General features: G+C 46.9%; 2 protein-coding genes across 4 annotated transcripts in view; both read right to left on the bottom strand.

Moving 5' to 3' along the window:
* Nucleotides 1-18,841, bottom strand: part of LOC135366567 (baculoviral IAP repeat-containing protein 7-B-like) — a 31,894-nt gene that overhangs the window by 5,709 nt on the left and 7,344 nt on the right. The window contains exons 2-4 of one of the 2 annotated variants that reach the window (XM_064599316.1): nt 4,691-4,727; nt 633-906; nt 241-437 (exon numbers count right to left, since the gene is read on the bottom strand). In XM_064599316.1, coding sequence (XP_064455386.1) covers nt 241-437; nt 633-893 — 458 coding nt within the window. In that variant the 5' untranslated portion in view covers nt 894-906; nt 4,691-4,727. The remainder of the gene's footprint in view (nt 1-240; nt 438-632; nt 907-4,690; nt 4,728-18,841) is intronic. The other variant, XM_064599317.1, reaches the window with a different exon arrangement.
* LOC135366014 (uncharacterized) lies at nt 14,715-18,200 on the bottom strand. 2 transcript variants are annotated; one of them, XM_064598667.1, is made up of 5 exons: nt 17,781-18,200; nt 16,936-17,596; nt 16,387-16,864; nt 16,139-16,311; nt 14,715-16,027 (listed from the first exon to the last, which is right to left on the bottom strand). In XM_064598667.1, the coding sequence occupies exons 2-5, from the start codon at nt 17,061-17,063 to the stop codon at nt 15,523-15,525; spliced, it is 1,284 nt and encodes a 427-aa protein (XP_064454737.1). In that variant the 5' UTR covers nt 17,064-17,596; nt 17,781-18,200; the 3' UTR covers nt 14,715-15,522. The 2 variants fall into 2 exon arrangements, with proteins under 2 accessions (XP_064454737.1, XP_064454738.1); XM_064598668.1 differs by lacking the exon at nt 17,781-18,200 and having other exon boundaries at nt 16,936-17,769.

Raw genomic sequence — 18,841 nt, 5'->3', positions numbered from 1 at the left:
CAAAGCGGAGCAGTTTTTCGTCAATGATACAATAGATAAAAAGCCTGCGAGCTGGTGGCATATACCCATCACGAAAACCTGAGGGACTACAAGGAAACAAAAAGGGACCGGAGATTTGAGATTTACGTACTTGTGCGCCCATTTTCGTTTACTATCCTCGGGGGTTTTCGTCATGGACAGTTTTTCAAGACAGACGTACCTGGTGCTGCGCGTTTAGATTCCCGCTGGGAAAATGCTTACTCTGGAGTTCTTTGTAGCTGGCAAACGGCGTGCATGAAATCTGCTACGACAGATGCTGCCGACCTCTTCCGTTTTGCTCTCGCTTCCGCTTCGTCCAAGGTTTCTTTGGGTATCCCTTTATTCTCGAAGAACGGTCGAGCTGATGCAATTTTTTCTTCGATTTCCTGTTGCTCCCTCACGTCGGGCTGCCTTGCCACCTGGAGGATGCAAGGATTGTAGGATACCAAATGATGTGTCACTTCTCACTGTGACATTTTTCTACAGTGCTGAAATTCAATCAATCCGCTAAAAATTACAATTAAGGGGTGATATGCGCACCATACTTTCCTTCATAATCATTACCCATTCGTTAGCTATTACTGTGCCGACCAAGAGTACACAGCCGTTCTCACCTCTCCAATGGGTTTGCTGCACACGGGGTGCTGCCGCAGATGCTCTAACAACACATCTTGTGGTCCCGAGGTCTGTGGCACAACTGATCTCCCATTGCAGTGAATGCACCGAACTGCGCGTCCTTGGCCTTCGTAACGAAATCCCAATATTGACAGTTGAATGGCCAAGGAGAGCGACCAGACTTCATCGCTGTAGGTATTCCGTAATTCTTCTTGCTCTGGCGTCAACGTATCGTATGCTGCCGCGATGTCCTGGTCCATGAGAATCGTGCACCTTTAAAAAAAAAGAAAGAAAGAAAGAAGAAAAGAGAAGAAAAAGACGGAGAATCAAACTCAATTGCTGCGTTTTGTAACGTGATTGACACCGTATCTTAGGAACAAGTCTAAAATGCGTCTTAACGTTCCCGACATATACAGAGATCCAACCACATGTGACCATTGCACTGCACGGGACATTTCCTTGTGTGTTCCGCTTCATTTTTTTTTTTTTTTTTCTGTAGGGCATTTTGCGGACCCTTCTGGTGCCTTTTTCATAACGTCACTCCACATTCCCGATGGGCACTTTTCCTATGGAAATAACATTATTGTAAGGCACATTTCGGTAAATGTACACCAAATGTACGGCGCTCTCGGCCTTTCGCGCAGTCCCTTAGCTTTTCCCTTTTCCCTTGTGCAGGGGGAGGGGAGTAACGTTGGGTAGTCTCATTGGATCGCTGTCAAATAAGGTACCAAAATAACTATACACGTGACGTCCACTAGGCTTCATCTGTATATTTTTTTTTTCAGTTTGTTAATTTTTGTGACAAATAGAAATATAGTGTGTAAAGTAGTTTTCACTTTAGTGTTGCGGCCCGTCTGTGAATGCCCTCTTATTGCTGCTTTCTGTGTGGACAGCCGCAAACAAACAAAAAACGCTTTGTCACGTGCCTCCCCCAACCTTTCCTTTCTGAAGTGGGAAACAAAAGAGAAAAAAAAATACACTGTGAAGTAGCCCGCGATGAAGGAATCAGAAACGCAATATTAAAACGGTTAGGAGAAACTGAGGTTTATTCGAACGAGGACTTTCGTGCAAGAGGCTGCACTTCTTCAGGTTACACAAATGCATTTGCGATACAGGTATATATGTATACAGGGTGTTTCACGAAAATCTCACGGCTGAGTAATTCGTGAACAGGTGGCGCTATCGAAAAAAATTCTTTTTGGCAGAGACTCATGGGACATCGGCCATGAACTGAGTAGTGAGCGGCTCATTTGCATACGATCACTAATTAAATAGACATCCTGACTTTTAAAGGTACAGTCGCACTCTCCGAGGTCAATTTCGAAACTAATGCGAATTCTAATTCCTTGCCGACCACTGAAGTGGACCGGAAAATACCATTTCGATCCGCGACGTACTTTTCGCGCAATCCGATGAAAAAGAAACGGGAATCTTTGCTCCCTCGTTCTCTAAAAGTGGGAGCAAACGTCACACGGACAAGGCCAATCAGCGCGCACCTGGGTAAATGCGAGCCGCGCGCCTGTTTGGCGATCGCGAAGCGAAGGGAGCAAACATGGAGTCGGAAAACGAGAGTGATGTTTCTTTGTCTGGGGGAGATTCTGACGAACATGTTAGCGGTAGCGGCGACGAGTTAATGCTGGATGATGACCTATTCTCTGCGGACCCAATGCCTCTGGAACCCGCCGACCATCCACGAGATGTGGCTGCGGCTAACCCGCGGGATGACATTTTTAGGTGACGTATCTCTTTGCATGGTTGCTGTCGGATGTACGAAACAGTTTAGAATGTTGAAATCGACAGGTGTCTGTGTGGAGTCTGCGACCTATAGGAGCCCGACGAGTGCCTGTGTTGCCATTCTGTTGCCAGGGTGGTAGAAATGTGCAACAGTGCCACCGTGCAGAGCATAACACGACACCCATTACTCGATCAGGTACATCTGCCTCTGTAGAGAGCTTCCAGTGGTGTACGCGCCTCAATTTTGCCGCTATGATCAACATTTTAGGCGACACAATCCCCAGGACCACAGGTAAGCCTGCTGCAGTACTCTGATTACGACCGTAATGAATTTTTCGGTTTAAATGACCCCCCCCATCAAGATTCGGAAGGGTAAACTCGGGTGCTAGTCGAGTGGGTGTTGTAGGTATTGCAAAGTGTCGCACCTAAAGTGGACAAGGGCTGTATACAAAAGGGCGACTATTCTCAGCAGCTTTTTGGCCTACACAAGTTTGTCCCCCATAAATCATAAGCGTGGACGACAGCCGTGTAACGATCCAGAGAATCCTGGTCCAACAATTCCACTAGGAAAAGTGAAGCAACAGAGCCGCCTCAGCTAGTCTCGACATGCGCTCAATTATGCCAGTTAGCCATGGCCTGATTGGCAACACAAAACCCTGATTGATTGACAGATATCCAGTGGGAATTTTAAACTCTGAAGGAAAGTCTTACAAGTCTGAAAACAGAAGCATGTGAGGTGCCAATGAAGGGGGGAAGCATGTTACTGAAGAATGTAAGAGTAACATATTTTGGCAGAAATTGGATTTTGCCGAAATTGGAGGGAAGCTAGTTTAGGAGGGAGTTAGCAGTTGAAATCGGGCTCATCCTGAAAGAGGCGGACCATTTTTCTGTTGTGCTATGTTGCACACCTGCCAACCTTCCACATTCAAAACGCGGGAGACCCTGGAACTAAGGAAGGAATGCACAGGCTTTGAACTCCAAGGTTGGGATAATGTCTGTTCTTCTGTTCTGGCCATTGTCTTCCAAACACTGCTGGAGATTTGGCAGGTATGGAAATGCCCACAAGATATGATGCTAAACAAAAAGAAATGTCATGTGGAGTTGTCTTTTTCAGCTGCCTGAGGTTCACGGCATACTCGTCATTCACAAGATGGGCATGGGGATACCTTGGTCCAAGGAACAGACGACAGGTTCCTGGATGCGTTGTCCGAGCAATCAGGAGGGAGTTCCCGTCTACGTCTTATCAAGGCTATCAGCGTTAGGACCATCGACAAGAGAGACAAGCAGGTGCATATTGATGACTGGAACTAGAGACATGTAGTGGCAAGACTAAGATTACACCGTATACCACACACCTATAGTATTCTCGAAGACCTCTGATGGGAGGCAATGGTGATGACCAAGGGCTCACTTACACGAAGTGTGCCTATGTCAGCAAAATTTTCGTCTTGCAGCAATTTTCGTCTTTTCGTCATTGCAGTGTGGGGGATGTTTTGTCTTGTCACTCTGTATCTCCAGTTGCAGTCAACAGACTGTCTACCCGACTGTACAGCAAAAACTACTACACGTGGCGGTATTAGCTCTGGCATCAAATCCAGACTGTACTGCACTAAGTTAGTGCCGAGGTGGGAATATTTTGAACTCTGTGCAGATTGTCAGTGCGGTGTAGTGACGGGAATAAAGAATGACCCTATACTTGTATCGATTTATTGTACAGTGGAGTATGACGGAGTGAGAATAACAAAATAGCTTAGGTTTATTTGCCTCCCATTATGTATGGGACGCAAATAAACCTAAGCTATTTTATTATGTTGTGCCGTGGTTCTAAATTTATGTGGTGTGAAGTCTGAGTGGTTACAGGTACGCTGCCGCAGGGATGTTAGGAGGGTTCATGTTGGCAGATCCATATCTGGTGTACTAATGCGCTATGCAAGTCTGTGTCCTTTGTTTTCCTGTTCCTGGAATCAGGGGATAACAACCCCCTTGTGAGATGTGCCGTGAAGTGGGTCCCCAGCACTTGCTTCAACCATGACCTCCCCATCTGAAATATGGCCTTGAGTGTTAACACTCAAAAGAATACATTGAGGGCCTAGCGGGTACAATAACAAACATAAAAATGACTATGCAAATAGATATTCCCCTTTGCAGTCCCTGTTTCACTGGCACAGTTCTTTTCCTGTCGACATTACGTTATAAACGCTGGCTGCCGCATCACACAAGATTCCTTTCACAGAACTCGACAATTTTCAGGGCTCGCACATATCCATTATTTTGTGGAACGTGCAAAAGAACTGCAATTTTTTCGTGGCTTGACAAAACATACCAAATCCAGTTGATTCCGTTGACGTGCTTGCTGCCGCCTGAAATAGAGCCAGAAATTAGCAACAAGGCTGCAGTAGAATACTGATGCAACGTGCAGTGTCTCGGACCAAACACAGCTTGCGATGTTTTCACATCCCTGAATGCTGCCATCAAGCTTACACTATGAACTGTAGAAACATCCACTAGCTGCAACAACATTAGAATAACGCTGTCATGTGGGCGTGTTACGTTACTCCTGCATAATACAGGCGACCATTAGCACAGCAACAACACACCAATCTTTTTTTCTCTAGAGTACGCGTACTATTGCGCAGGATGCTGCAATCATTGTAATAATTTGTGTACATATAGTAGACGGTGTGACTGTGACGTTACAATCGGCGGCGAGGCCAGGTGTTCGCGATGATATTTACTGTGACAACTGATATTTTTGATCGCAGCGTAGCTGTGACCACGCAGGATTGTCAGTTACCTCCGTTACTGGTTCCTGCCCTTGTTCCTGATCGAATATGGTAGGCACGGCGTCCATCTTCAGCGGCTTCCGTTACTGCCGTAGCCCGAGCCCAACTTGCAATACACCTTCATCAAACTAGGCGTGTCGTCGGCGAAATGACAGGAACAGACGCGTGAAACATTCAATCCTTGCTTGGGTTACACCACAGTAGTGGCTGGCGATCGCTGCCTCCCACTTTCGTTTCGTCTCGCCATTGCAAGGTCGGTGAAATGTAAGCTCGGGATTCGCGTTATAAGTCTTTGTGCACCCGGGCACGTAGCACCGGTTTCCTGGCTGTGACATCGCACGTCAACGGCGTGAAATCCTAGGGCACACGCTCCGGTTCAAAGTACTTCAAAGCAAACGCGACAAGACAACAAGAAAACGGGTCAGACGCACGCTCAGACACACACTGAACTCCGGCGGGAAGGAGCGCCGCCTGCTCGTTGGTTTATCCGGGTGACGTCATCCAGTGTCGGCGCCTCGCGGGGATTGCCGTGCGCGCCGGAAGCGCGAACATTTAAAAATCGTTTCTGAGTCAACCAAGTGGATTTGTGCGGAGAAAATTTGCCGGCGTACATTATGAACGACAGGGAACATAACCATAACAGTTCTGGAACACGCTTCCGGATGGGACTATCCGTTTAACTTTTACTTTGCACGCTTACAGAACCTGTGTTTTACGCATCGGGACCTTCAACGAAAAATATTCCAAAAAAAGAGCCCGTCGACATTTAGTGATTCTTCCGAGTAAGTAATCAGTTTCGGTTTACATATTTCTTGCGCGGAGCAGTGCACCAATGTGCTCGTTGGATAAGCTATCCGGCTGTCTATTTCGTGTTCATCGACGTGGTTCACGCACGGGGGCGACGGAAGATTCGGAACAGCCCCTAGAGCAGAAACCATAGCAGAGGGAAAACATCAAATTCTGCGTCAAACGCGGCAAATCTGCAACATTTGAGCTGATCCGGAAGACTTATGGCAATGAGTCGAATGAGTCGTGCACGATGCAGTGGCACTCGCGCTTCAAGAGAGGTAGAACATCGTTTGACGACGAGGAGCGGTCAGAAAGTCCATCCACGAGCACAGCGTCCGAAAATGTCGATGTGATAAGGGAACTTGTGCATGAAGACCGCGGAATAACCATTTCAGGACATTGCTGACATCGTCGAGGTGTCCTAGGGCACAGTGCAGGGAATCCTCATATCTGTTTTAGGCATGGACTGCATCGTGGCAAAATTTGTGCCAAGGATCCTGGACACCGCACAGGAGGGGCATCGTGTTGAACTCTGTCCGCACCTTCGTGAGCAGATTTTGAAAGACAAAATAAACATTCATGTCGAGGATCACCACTGGGGACGAAACGTGGCTATATAGAGGACTATGATTCGGAGCCCAAACACTAGTATTCGCAGTTGGATAGCCCAGCATCCCGAAGATCGAAGAAGGCGAGGCAAGTCAAGAGTGCGGCCAAGTGCATGATTATGTTTCTTTTTTTTTTTCTGTTCTCGCAGAGTTGTGCATTGTGTATATCTCCCCGAGGACCAGAACGTTAACGTGCAGTTTTGCTGCGACGTTATCAGGCGTTTTAGGGAGGACATTCGGCGCAAGAGGCGTGAGCTGTGGGGGCAATTAATTGGATGCTACATCACGACAACGCACCGCCTCACAGAGCATTAGAAACTCAGTGTTTGACTCGCAGCAGAATAATCACCATTCTTGGGCCAGCCCACTCGTCAGATGTCGCTTCCTGCGGCTTCTTCCTCTTCCCAGCGATGACGCTTAGGCTGTGGGGTTGTAGCGGCCGGTGGACAGCGACGAAGATGGCCACGCGCCTGGAGCACCTGCCTCAGTTCCACCGGCGCGGTCATGAAGACAGGCCACCGTCATCGCCTCTCCGTGGCATACCATCATCGCCGGTCGGGACTCATGTAGAGGAAGACCATCGTTCTCTACATTTGGTTACCCGAACTACGAACACCTCAGTTCGGTAAACAATTAGGTCTCTTTCCATCCCAAATTTGGCAACCTTCCCGCATGTCCAGCACCGATGGCACGCTGATGTTCCTCCGGCAAAGCAATCGTATGCCATCAACTGATGGTATGCCATCATCGCCGGTCGGGACTCATGTAGAGGAAGACCATCGTTCTCTAAATGGTCGCCGTTCCGAACCCGTGAACGAGGTCCAGCGTGAATCACAGAAGCTGCTGGACATGGTCTGAGAACAGGACTTCCAGGGTACGTGCGACATGAGCTCCGCTGATTGTGGTGGTGGTATAGGGCTGAAAGAACTCGTCGTTGTCGGCCTCAAAGGTGGGCAACGTCGCGACTAACGCTCTCGGGGAGTGTGTGTTCTGTGCCGAAGGAAACTGTGCCGAATGGGAAAGCCCCAGACAGCCCACCGGGATTCGAACCCACGTACCTCCCAGTCTCGACGTGACATGGCCAGTGCGCTAACCACTCAGCCACGCCGGGCGGTTCACATCAGGGATGCGTAGTTGCGACTCCGGGGTTGGAATGATTCCGGAATCATTCCAGATTGCCCGGAATGTAATTGGAATGGAATGGCGGAAACTGTCCAAGGAATGGAATGGAATTAGTTTTTTTCTTTTTTTTTTTTGCAGGCGGAGTGGAATTGGAATGGACTGGTCTGAGTGCCACTCGGTCAAGGGCGAAATAACCTTGTCTTTTCTGGCAGTCGAGGGAGGGATGCTGAACATATTTTTATGGAGTGTAGAAGACATCAGTCCCAGCGCAAGACATTGCGGGCCGCACTAACTCGTCTGGGCAACAGAGCTTTCTCCATAGAGAAGGCCTTGGGGACGTGGGACGCCAACCAGAGAGACGCCGCATTCAAGACACTCGTAGGCTTCATCTCCAGTCGTTCTCTTGATGCTCACTACTAGTTCATCTGTACGTGACGCCCTGGTTCCTGTGTGGCGCGATCCTCTGACGGCCATGTGCCCGTGAACAGTGCGCCGTACAGCCTAGCCTAGTCATCTCTACCTTTTTTTTGTTGTTTAGTTTTGTTTTTTGTTCTGTTTTCTCGGAGTAGCGGAACTTGTCAGGTGACAAGTTCAACCTCTCCGTATTGTTTTTAGTCCGTCCGACTCCAACTCCAACCTTGTCTTTTCCCTTTTCCGTGATGGGTAATGTCAATCTCCTCTATAGCACTGCTGGGCTACCCAGCACGCTTACCGGTCCCTTTTCTTTTATTGATGGAATCAAAGGAATGGAATGGAATGGGGTTCCAAGCCATCATCATCCCATTTATGTGTTTGTGTGTGTGTGTGTACATGAGGACGCGTACTGCTGACCACTTCCAGGGATGTGGTGATGAACCCACGTTAATACTCACTGAGCCGATGTGATGTACATAAACTAAGGTGAAATGGGGTACTGTAAAGTGGAAACTTCCTCTGCGACCGAATGGCTCATTATTTTTGTGTTTACTTCTCCCCGCACTTCGCGGAAAACGACCGGCCACCGTGAGGTTTTACCGTTGTTCCACCCACACACGTGGTCTGGAAGCAGTCACCAGATTCACGCAGGATCGGGATACACGCAGGATCGGGTTTCTGTGAGCCGCGCCTCGCACATGTCCGTAGCCGACGAGAAGAGGTAATAAATTTTGAGTTCGAAGGCGTTGGGTCAGTCGAGCTAACGGTTGTGCGAGGGGTGTTGTCTTGTTATATTTTTGCTGAGTGTTTCGTTTGAATAGCGCGAAAGGAGGACATCTGGGGGACGAAAAACAACCCAGAGAGCGGGGGAGTTTGGGAAATTAGAGGGACTTGGCCTGCGGACTCCGTAGCAAACGGACCTGCTCGGAGGCTCGGAGTGACCTTGCCATATCATATCGTCTGCTGTCGAGTGCCTGCAACTCAACTGTCATCATCACCGACAACTGGCCAGCCACGGGGATCCAAGAGAGAGGAGAAAAGAACCACCTTTACTGGTACCATGGTCGCGGAAGAAGAACAGTACTGTCTACGCTGGCAGAATACGTCCATCTCTTTGCTTTATGCCAGAGGGAATATGTCGGCAAGTGCTAAAACGACATGTAAACAAAGTCACGTGTTACCTCAAAATGATATTGTCTATGACTTGTAATTACCACAAGATGGCGGTTTCGCGAAAATCACCCGCTTGTGGGTCGTTACAACAATGGCAGTTTTCTGTCACCCCTGTGGTTCACATACATCTCGTCTATCGTCACGTATAATGACCTATCACATCTACGACGTACGTCTTTGATGACCTCTGTCCACGAAGCGTTATGTGAGAAGGCTTTGTGTCCGCGTCGGGCTTTGCGTGACAGCAACTGCTACCAATCCCTAAGAAATGTAACGAATCCTGCATCTTTTTTTCTTGCACCCGCAGTGCGCTCAAAACAACAACAACAATTTTATTTTAAGATGCTGAATGGGGAGTCTCATCGCCAGGAGCGATACAGCGACCATGTTGGAATTCGTCTCACACAGAGACGGCACCTCGACACGCATGCGTGGGAAGTGGTGATCGGTTCTCCCCCCTTGCGTGCTTCGAAGAAAGTTCAGCTCGGATGAACTCCTTGCGTTCTGCAGAGGAAGGTCTCGCACCCGTCTGTTGTCATGCTAACCATCGTTCGCCCGCGTCGGCACGCAATGAAACTCAATCGTGTGAACCGTGCTTTATACTAGTTGTCACAAAAAGGCGCGTTGTCACAAAAGTGGGCCGTCACGTTATTGTCAGGAGTAAAAATTGGTGTACTTAAAAAAGGGAAAAAGGGTGGAAAATATACTTGACGTTTCGAGCGGACGCTCTTCATCAGAAAAAAGAAAGGTGTGAACAGGAAGCTATTACCGGAGGATGTCAAATATACTGCCCAGCCCGCTAGTGGGCTGCACGCGAACGTTTTAACTAGGGCAGCATGTGTAACACCGGACGACAGTTGATTAGAAGTCTAGAACCAGTCTTTCGTTGAGGCCTGTTGGATGGGTAGTGTTCAGATAATGTATCAGGCGACTCTCTTCCCGTTTTCGCGCGTTTGTGGAATTCAAACCGGAGCGGTTTTTGTCACACGAGCGCGAGCTCCTGTGAGGTGTTAAATTCGTTTCAGCGCTATGAATGAACTGTGGCTGTGAGTGACGTGTAGCCGGTGGTAATATTTGAACCCAGCACCTGCTAGTCTTCAGCATGACCTTGGAATTGCCGCCAACGAAGGAATGCTTTATTCACTCGGCAACACCGCTTGTGAAGGGATAGAGATAGATTGCGTGGGCGTTCGTGTAAGAGTAGGCAGCCGATATGAAGGTGTTCGAGTGCTGTCTCGAGATACGGTAAGACGTGCTCAACAAATTTTGCTTTGAATCAGTATCCTTTTCCGCTGGGCAGAACAAAAACTGGGACGTACAAGAGATATTGAAATATTTTATACGAGAACTGCGGGCATCATAAGAAAACACATGACGTCTTTCTTTAGCTTTGGTTCGGGTTCTGACTGTTGTTCTAACCCCCGAATTCATAGATGTAACCTGATCTCGACCTGACCTGCAGCTGCCTTGGAAGAGTGTCAATGCACTTCCGAAACCCTCCTCGGCTTGAAGCGTTCTTACGCAGCGAGAACGACTTGACACATGTGATTAAAATGTCGTGTCAGCGCACTTGCTGCCTTGAACCCGACTTTGCAATGGTAGCGCTCCAGTACGGTAGCTTCGAGAAGCCACATGATACTCAGAATTTTGAAGTGTATTTGCTTTACATGAGCTGATGCGTCATGAATTTGTTTACAGGGCGTTTGCATAACTGCTGGTGCCAGTCGACAGGTGTCACTCATACTGTGAGTGCTGGCGCTAAGAATGCCGCGTTTTCATACTGCAAAGCAAATTTTAAGTGTAACGTTGTACGAAAATCCTCTCCCAGACGCAGTTAAAGGACGCGTTAAGTCGAGGTTCCGGAGCGCGTGGAGCATGCTCCTTTTTACTAAACGGGACATCTGCTTTTGTGGAGTGTGGCGCTCATGCGCTCCGGTAACATCTCATTACGGCCGAAGTCTCATTACGGCCGAAAGTCTCATTACGGCCGAAAATCCTTTAATCCCCAAGTGTCTCGTTACGGCCAAAGTCTCAGTACAGCCGAAGGTAGTCTCATTACGGCCGAAGATGTCTCATAACGGCCAAAAAGAAGCATCCACCATATTAGCTCTGTATATACTGTGTTTTATGCTTCCCAAAACGTGTCCGAGGCGGTGTGCCCCCAAGGCTTGTGTCACACATAATGGTTCATGCACACAATATTGCGACAGTGTTTCATGCATCCTTCGTGAAAAATGTTTTTATTGTCATATGTGTCACACGATATTTGTATATGTTACGCCATTTTCTCTCAGTATTCAAGCAACATCCTACTCATTGGTTCTGTGAGCAAACTCTGTGTGTGTGTGTGTTCTGAAAAGTACTCCTCAAGGGAGCCCACTGGGAGCTCCAGGAGCCACATGACCTATGACCATGATCTTCTCCCCCACTAGCTGCCTTCTACAATTTACGTCCACCTGAAATTTAAAAAAGGTACATAAGGCACTGAACAAAATGACATATGCTCTTGTTTGATGATGACCATAAGACATATGCTGTCAAGCAGACTTTTTTCCATATATTCAAAACATATTCAAGAATTATGGAGAACAATGACAATTACGTCATAATGATGCAGCTGCATAGCCAGGAAAATATTTCAGGAGATGTTTTATGAGGCTTGACATGGGGTGGAGGAGTCCCCCTCGTCAGTGCTTTATCCAGACCCCCCCTAACTTTTTGCCTGTGCACCCCTTATAGGGGGTGCCCTTGCGATTTCAGCTTCAGATACGTCTGTAATGATATGTTAAGCTGTAATGACGTAACTATAATGATGACCTCCCCCCACAATTTTTTCAAACACCCCTCTCGTGCTTGGGATTCTGGATAAACCACTGCCCCCTGTTCATTTTCGTGGGGCACTGCATTAGAGCTTATGCCACTGCACTGATGTCACAATGTTATAAGTGTGTGTCACTCTGGGCATTCGGAATTCCTCTAAGCTACAATATGTAAATTCAGAATATCCGAATGGTGAGCATCAAATGTTACCTGCAGGCTTCATGCTGAAACGCGTGTACGCAAAACACTTCCGCCGTGGTGGGCGACGTCGTTAGTGTAATCATACACGCAAGACAATTGCGGGCACATGGAGTAGTGGCAGCAACCTGAAAACTATACATTTTCTTGTTATATATGAGTAATCAAAAATATACATTCCCACATGTTTCGTTTTGTCGTTTGTAGGAAGCGCTAGTAGGGGAACAGCACTTGGTTGGTCACATGCAAGCCACAATGCGAGAGGTGCCGATATTTCGATTACGCGATCAAAAATTAAAAGTCTAGAACCATGCCCACTTCCCCATGCAACTACTTCCCCAGCATCGTGAGACATGACACCCATGACATGACACCATGTATTCACGTATAGTGTAATGTGAAATGATATGCAGGAATGAAAAAGATGCCAACATACCTGTAATCCAGTGTCTCGTAAGTTTGCTTCGTTTCCTGCAGCTACCATGAAGTGCAATGCACGATTTAAAAGTTTCGTTTCGCCATGGTGCTCACCGCACATTGCTGCACATTTCGAAAGCGTCACGCAAGTCCACGTGACCTCTTTGATCAGTGAAAATAACTCGCGTCATGGACATGCATGTTCATCTCAGCGCTAATCACGTTTTCCATGCTATAGAAGGAGGGGCGATCAATACTCTTCCTTTCGTGTTTTGATATCTTATTATATATACTCTCACGCTCTCACTTCGGAAGTTCGGATGGTGTCTAGCAACGTTGGGTATCTCGTTTCTTGTGTTAAGCTTCATCCATGTGTTAGCGATCAGTTGTAGTTTACGACGCAATAATATTATCTATCGATTTGTAGTGCTGTAACGTGCAAATTAGCGGACTTAAACGGCACTTTATTTTCCGTCGTTCGCTTTCGAGCAGCGCGTATTGTTCCGGTGAAAATTGAGTTGAATGAATCGTCATAGTCCCAACTTATATCGCGCTGTGTTGACCAGGACCGAGAACAAAGAATTCTGGTGAGTCATGCTCTCTTAGGCTGTCTCGCTTAGCAGTGTGTTATCCACACATAGTTACATTCTCATACGAGTAATTTAAATGAATCAAAACAGCCGAAGTGCCTGTAATAGATGTAGGTGGGTATGTGTTTGTAGATTTGCACCGTTTGTGGTTCGTTGCGCGTTTAGGAACAACAAATTCATTCGAAGTTAAGACATCGATAATGCCGCACCGTACAGCAGCATTTATCATTGTGAGCCATATTTCATTTGTTAAAATTTGTCGTCATATTTGTTCAAAAATAAAAGCACAAGTCGGCATACTTGATCCCCTCGAATTGCTTACCGCGAACATCTGCAAATGTTGCGCAGGCTTTTGCACTGTACTAAGCACAAAAGCATATCTGATTACAATAAATATTTCAAGAGGAAGTCATTTAAGTACATTGTTATTTATAGCTATTTTCCATTTCAGTCAGGTTATGTGGGTACGCGAAGGATTCCGAAAAAAAACAACAACATATGGCTAACAGGATGTTGCTGCCCAGGGAGTCTTGGCTGAAGAGGTGAGCTGTTAAGATTACCAATTGTATCATACCGTTTTGTTGTGAAGTGAAATATTTTGTATAGTAGTGCACGAGAGTTAATTCGTACACTACTTTTATAAGAAGAAACGAGAAAAGGAAAGTCATGCATGCATCATTTCATGAATTGTAATGTATCACTGTTTCATATTCACATCTTTCCATTAAGTGAATGAACTAATGCAACTAAATTCATCTCATTGTTATGCGTTGTGTTTACCTGGAAGTCACATTTTTTCATTTTTTTGTCTAGCTGAAGGTTTATGTTAGCCTTGTATGAAATACCAGACACATATCAACATGTATGCAGCTTGTGCACATTAAAACCAGCCATGTAGAGTCAAATGCGTGTTTTTTTTTTTTTTTTCAATATTCTAGCCTATTCACAGTTGATCTTTGCTTATTGCAGGTCTACTCATTCCAGAAGCAAGAATTGTACCATTGTAAAGCGAATGGAAATAAACTGACGTAGACTGAGATAGGTGTTCCTTCTTGGTCAATAATGACTGTAGGATGTCTCCAAAAAACGCCACAACAAAGCCGATGTTCATCTAGCTCTCCACTAGCAGTTAACTCCACCTAGTACCCTGCTGCTTCACAGCAACATCAACACTACCTTTGGGGTGTACACATTACACAATGTGCTGCATTGTGCTGTGACTGTTTGTCACACGATATGTTTATATATATGATAAGGGCCCTAAGCGCACACTGCATGGCTTATACCCTCTGGAATGTATATCCATACCTGGCAGCAGCATTGCATGTCAATGCACGTTACAATACACATTTTGACTTTTGGCAGTTATGAGACATCTTCGGCCGTAATGAGACTACCTTCGGCCGTATTGAGACTTTGGCCGTAATGAGACACTTGGGGATTAAAGGATTATCGGCCGTATTGAGACATCGGCCGTAATGAGATACAATCGAATAAAGTGTTCGCCGATTATTCGCCGTCTCGCTCGTCTGTTTTCATCCGTGGTGGAAGTGCGGGGCAATCCGTGCTCAACGACCTGGAAGAACAGACATGACTGAGTCAAAGACAGCGTGGTCTACCTGCGAAATTCGGCCCATCGGGACCCCCAACCCGCAAGAAGATGAATGCGACAGTCACCATCGGCAGCGCGGCACGGCAACATCTGGGCGCATTCACGACCCGTCCAACCTGCACCACTCAGCTATCCGCCAAGCGCACAGGGAACCAGCAAGACAAACGACTGCGAACGTCAGACTTGAGGCTGCATTGCTGCCACTGTGGAGAAGCCAACCACGTCTACCGCCGTTGCCCGTACCGACGACTGGATCTACCCGGATTTTCACCTGACGCCTCTCCCGCCCTCAGCGTTGTAGTCCCTCCCGCCGCAATTGAAGACTCTCTACCAGTCTTGTGCCCGTTACTCGATAAAAGTAATTGATTACCGTTACCGTTACTAGTTGAAAAAAGTAATTGATTACCGTTACCAATTACTCAGCCCAAAATGTAATTGAGTAACGAGTGGGAAAGTAACGCGTTACTGAGGTCGTTACTTTCCGCTTGCAAGCTTTTTTGTTGCCTGAAAGCGACAAAATGTTCAACTATGAACGTCAGAACACGAACGAAACGCAGTTGGAGTGGAGACAATCATCTTTATGCATCAGAATAGCCAGACAACATTAATAACAATTATTAGCGTAACAGTCAGTGCGTCAAAATAACACAGCGGTTGAGTTTCAAGAGCAGTTGAATCTCGAAGTTCTTGTCCGTCATTTTACCGCGCTTCCTTGTTAGAATATCGGCGGCTACACTAAAAACACGCTCTACGGCAGCGCTTGATGGAAGTGCGGTATTGTACGTGAGAAACACCTTTCGTATGACTGGATGGCCGGCAAGCACTGACAACGAAGCATGGCTAGAACAGGATAGGTACCGCGACACGACTTCGTTTCCGCTGTCCTCGACCACAGGTACAGCGAAGCTGAAGTAATCTTCTATGTCTTCTTGGTTTGGTCGCGCCTTGTCTGCTTCACTGCTTGAATACCTTCCCTCTGTGTTCGAGCTGCTGTACCACGGGCGACGTACTTCTTCGGACAAGACCTCGATCAGGTCTCGCCGCCTTGGTTCATCGTCAATCCAACGCTCTTTAAACCGTGGAATAACCACTGCTGCAAGAAGCAGGTCCCTGTCGTCGTAGAGGTGATCAAACCTGTGGATGGAGATACGAAAGCTATGTTAAATGCAGACGAGTAGCAAAGCTTTACAGGCAACAATGGTATGGGACTTTCAATGGTATGCACTATACTTTATTTACTCTTACCGTGAACGAATACCTTCCAGGAGAGCTTCAACAAGCGGAGTGCAGTACTTCAACCCTGTCATCCGAAGGTGATCCAGACGCTTTTTCAATACAGTGATTGTCGGCAGCAAATGGCCGAAGTACACGTCATCTCTTTGAACAACGTCAATGGCACACGCCACTGGCTTCATCACCTACAGACATAACATGTAGATGTACCGCATAAGATATACAGCACAGCATCTTACAGGCGTGATTTCACTACATACCTCACAATATTCTTTTATGAATAGCACGTCGCGTGGACGCTGGAACGGTGGAATTTGTAGTGTCCTGCATAATCCATCGAGGTCCTTTCCGGCGTTGTCCAACTCCATCAGACAAGTCAAGGCGTCAAACAAAGAATTCCATCGCGTGGCAACTGGCCTTTGAAGTGCGCGCCCGCAGAACCGCTGAACAGTCTCAGCAGCTGTCGCCGATTGGCCTTGCCTATTCCATAGCTGGCGGCATGTACGTAGAACTGAGCATAGTGGCCTCGAGGACATCTCACAAGATTCTGCTTTAGATGCATCTACCGTTGCCACTAGATTAAGCGTGTGCGCAGAACACCGATGGTGAGGTGGAAGAGGCACACGTACGTCACCATGTGATGCCCCATTCAGGATTGTGGTGAGGTCGATCGAATCCGTAGTGGCGTCGTTGTCCTCCATATGTCCATCCGCTGCTAGTTCCGTTTGCCCAAGCACCCTATAAAAAGATATGGATCATACAATACACTTCCTATCTAGTGAAAATTGACACGTAAGCGAGTAACGTACCCGAATGCCTTCACAAAGTTGCTCCCATTATCTGTGACCACCTTTGTTACTTTGCCATGGAGTCCAAAGTTGTCGAACGATTCAATAAGGACGTCCGCAATGCGATCGTAAGGGATCCTGCCTTCCATACGGCGGCACGTGAGAACGGCTGTTGTCCTCAAAAGAGATTCTGGATCGAGCCATGACACTGTAGCTGCCAGGTATGCTCTATAAACAAAAGAGAAAAGTTGTAGACCTATTGCAGGTCACATTTTACTGGGTGAAATTAATATACAAAGAAAGTGACCCACCGCCGAAATGTTGTCCAGCAATCTGCGGTGACTGTAACATACGGCACGCTTGCTAATTTTGACCTTACCTCGTCTTGCATGGCATCGAAAGCGGAGTTGATACGGCTGACCAGCATTTTTCATGTTAGCACATTTGAGTTGGGTGCCAAGGTCTTCACTAAATTTACGAAGCTCGGAGCTTCCACAACACAAAAAGGTTGCATCGTGTCAACAACAAAGGTAACTACCATGTCGTCAACCCTTCTTTGGCAGACTGTGGGAGCCGCAAACATCAACTTCTGTTGTTTGCCACTGTCTTCCATTCTGGGCTGAACTGACTTTCTTTTCTTCAACAGGCGCTCGAATTTGTCCAACTCCGTTGGATGTTGGGCCTGGAAATACAGACGTTCGAAGATGTTGCGAAGATATCTTTCGGGAGACTGTTTCAATCAACAGGCCATAATTGTCTACGTCTGAACGTTTGTGATATTGGCAACACAAGATCAGCTGCTTGACCAAATGTATCAACAAAACATCTCACTAACCTGCGCACAGAACAAAAAAAGAAAGACATACCTTAAGGTGCTTTCTGAGGTTGGAGTTCGTCGCCTTTGAACACGATAACACCTTCTCCTTGGGCAGGCACATCATGCATTTAAACACGAAATTATTGTCGTCTTTCCTCTCGACTGCTACGAACATTTCAGGCAGCTGTTGCCGTGGCGATAAATCGTGAGCACTTCTTGACATGGTGGTACGCTGCTGCAGAATGGCAGCAAGCAACAAGCTGGCAACAAGTAATGCCCAATCGCGGTACGTCTCTGGTATTTATTCCCGGTCAAGACGTTCAGTTTACTGTTGAAGAATTTTGGCTGCTGAGGCCTTGAAGATCTTAACAATAGGGTTCAGTGCCCCTATCGGCGTGGTGTGTGCCGTGTCTAAATTGGGCTCTAGGACATTTCGGTACAGGACGTTTCGGTACGGACATTTCGGTACACGGACATTACGGTACACTGACATTTTGGTACACGGACATTTCGGTGCACGGACATTTCGGTGCACGGACATTTCGGTACAAGGACGTTTCGCTAGGGCTGTCCACACGATGTCACGTCGCTTCCGTGGTAGTAATAAACTGATGACATGCTATCGCCTCTTCGGACGTTTCGGTACAAGTCGCCGACAACATTCAGACGCTTCCGTGGTAGCAATAAATTGATTAGATGCTAAGCCAAACCAGAGTATCATCAGCACAATGGCAAATGAGACCACATTTGATGCTCTCCATTACCTGCCCTCGAGGGACACCATGAAACGGACGCTTCGGTATGTCTTCTGATATTCACTGGGACAAAATCCCCGATCACATTGTTTGTGTCATTAAAATAGCGATTCCCTATTCTTGACCTTTTGCGAAAGACGACCAAACCAAATTTCACACCTCTGCAAATATGACTGGGGGATTTGTTTATTACGAAAATATCACTGCATGTACATTCTCTTATGTCTTATAAATCTGAGACCCTTTGCCAGCTTCCAACTTTTTTAATTTGGACCCCTACCAATATCCAATATATTTAAAGAAAATGCTTCAGGACTCCGATATTTCGAACACCGTCGAACACATTTCGAACGCA

This window comes from Ornithodoros turicata, chromosome 8, assembly GCF_037126465.1.
Source record: "Ornithodoros turicata isolate Travis chromosome 8, ASM3712646v1, whole genome shotgun sequence".
Lineage (NCBI taxonomy): Eukaryota > Metazoa > Arthropoda > Arachnida > Ixodida > Argasidae > Ornithodoros > Ornithodoros turicata.
This window is presented reverse-complemented; position numbering and strand designations above follow the sequence as displayed.

Excerpts from the sequence above, each read along its gene's own strand:
- LOC135366014 (XM_064598667.1), bottom strand. The coding sequence starts at position 17,063 with ATGGAAGGCAGGATCCCTTACGATCGCATTGCGGACGTCCTTATTGAA. Across the intron at positions 16,865-16,935 it reads AACTTTGTGAAGGCATTCGG|GGTGCTTGGGCAAACGGAAC; the intron begins GTACGTTACTCG and ends ATCTTTTTATAG. Across the intron at positions 16,312-16,386 it reads TCATAAAAGAATATTGTGAG|GTGATGAAGCCAGTGGCGTG; the intron begins GTATGTAGTGAA and ends TTATGTCTGTAG.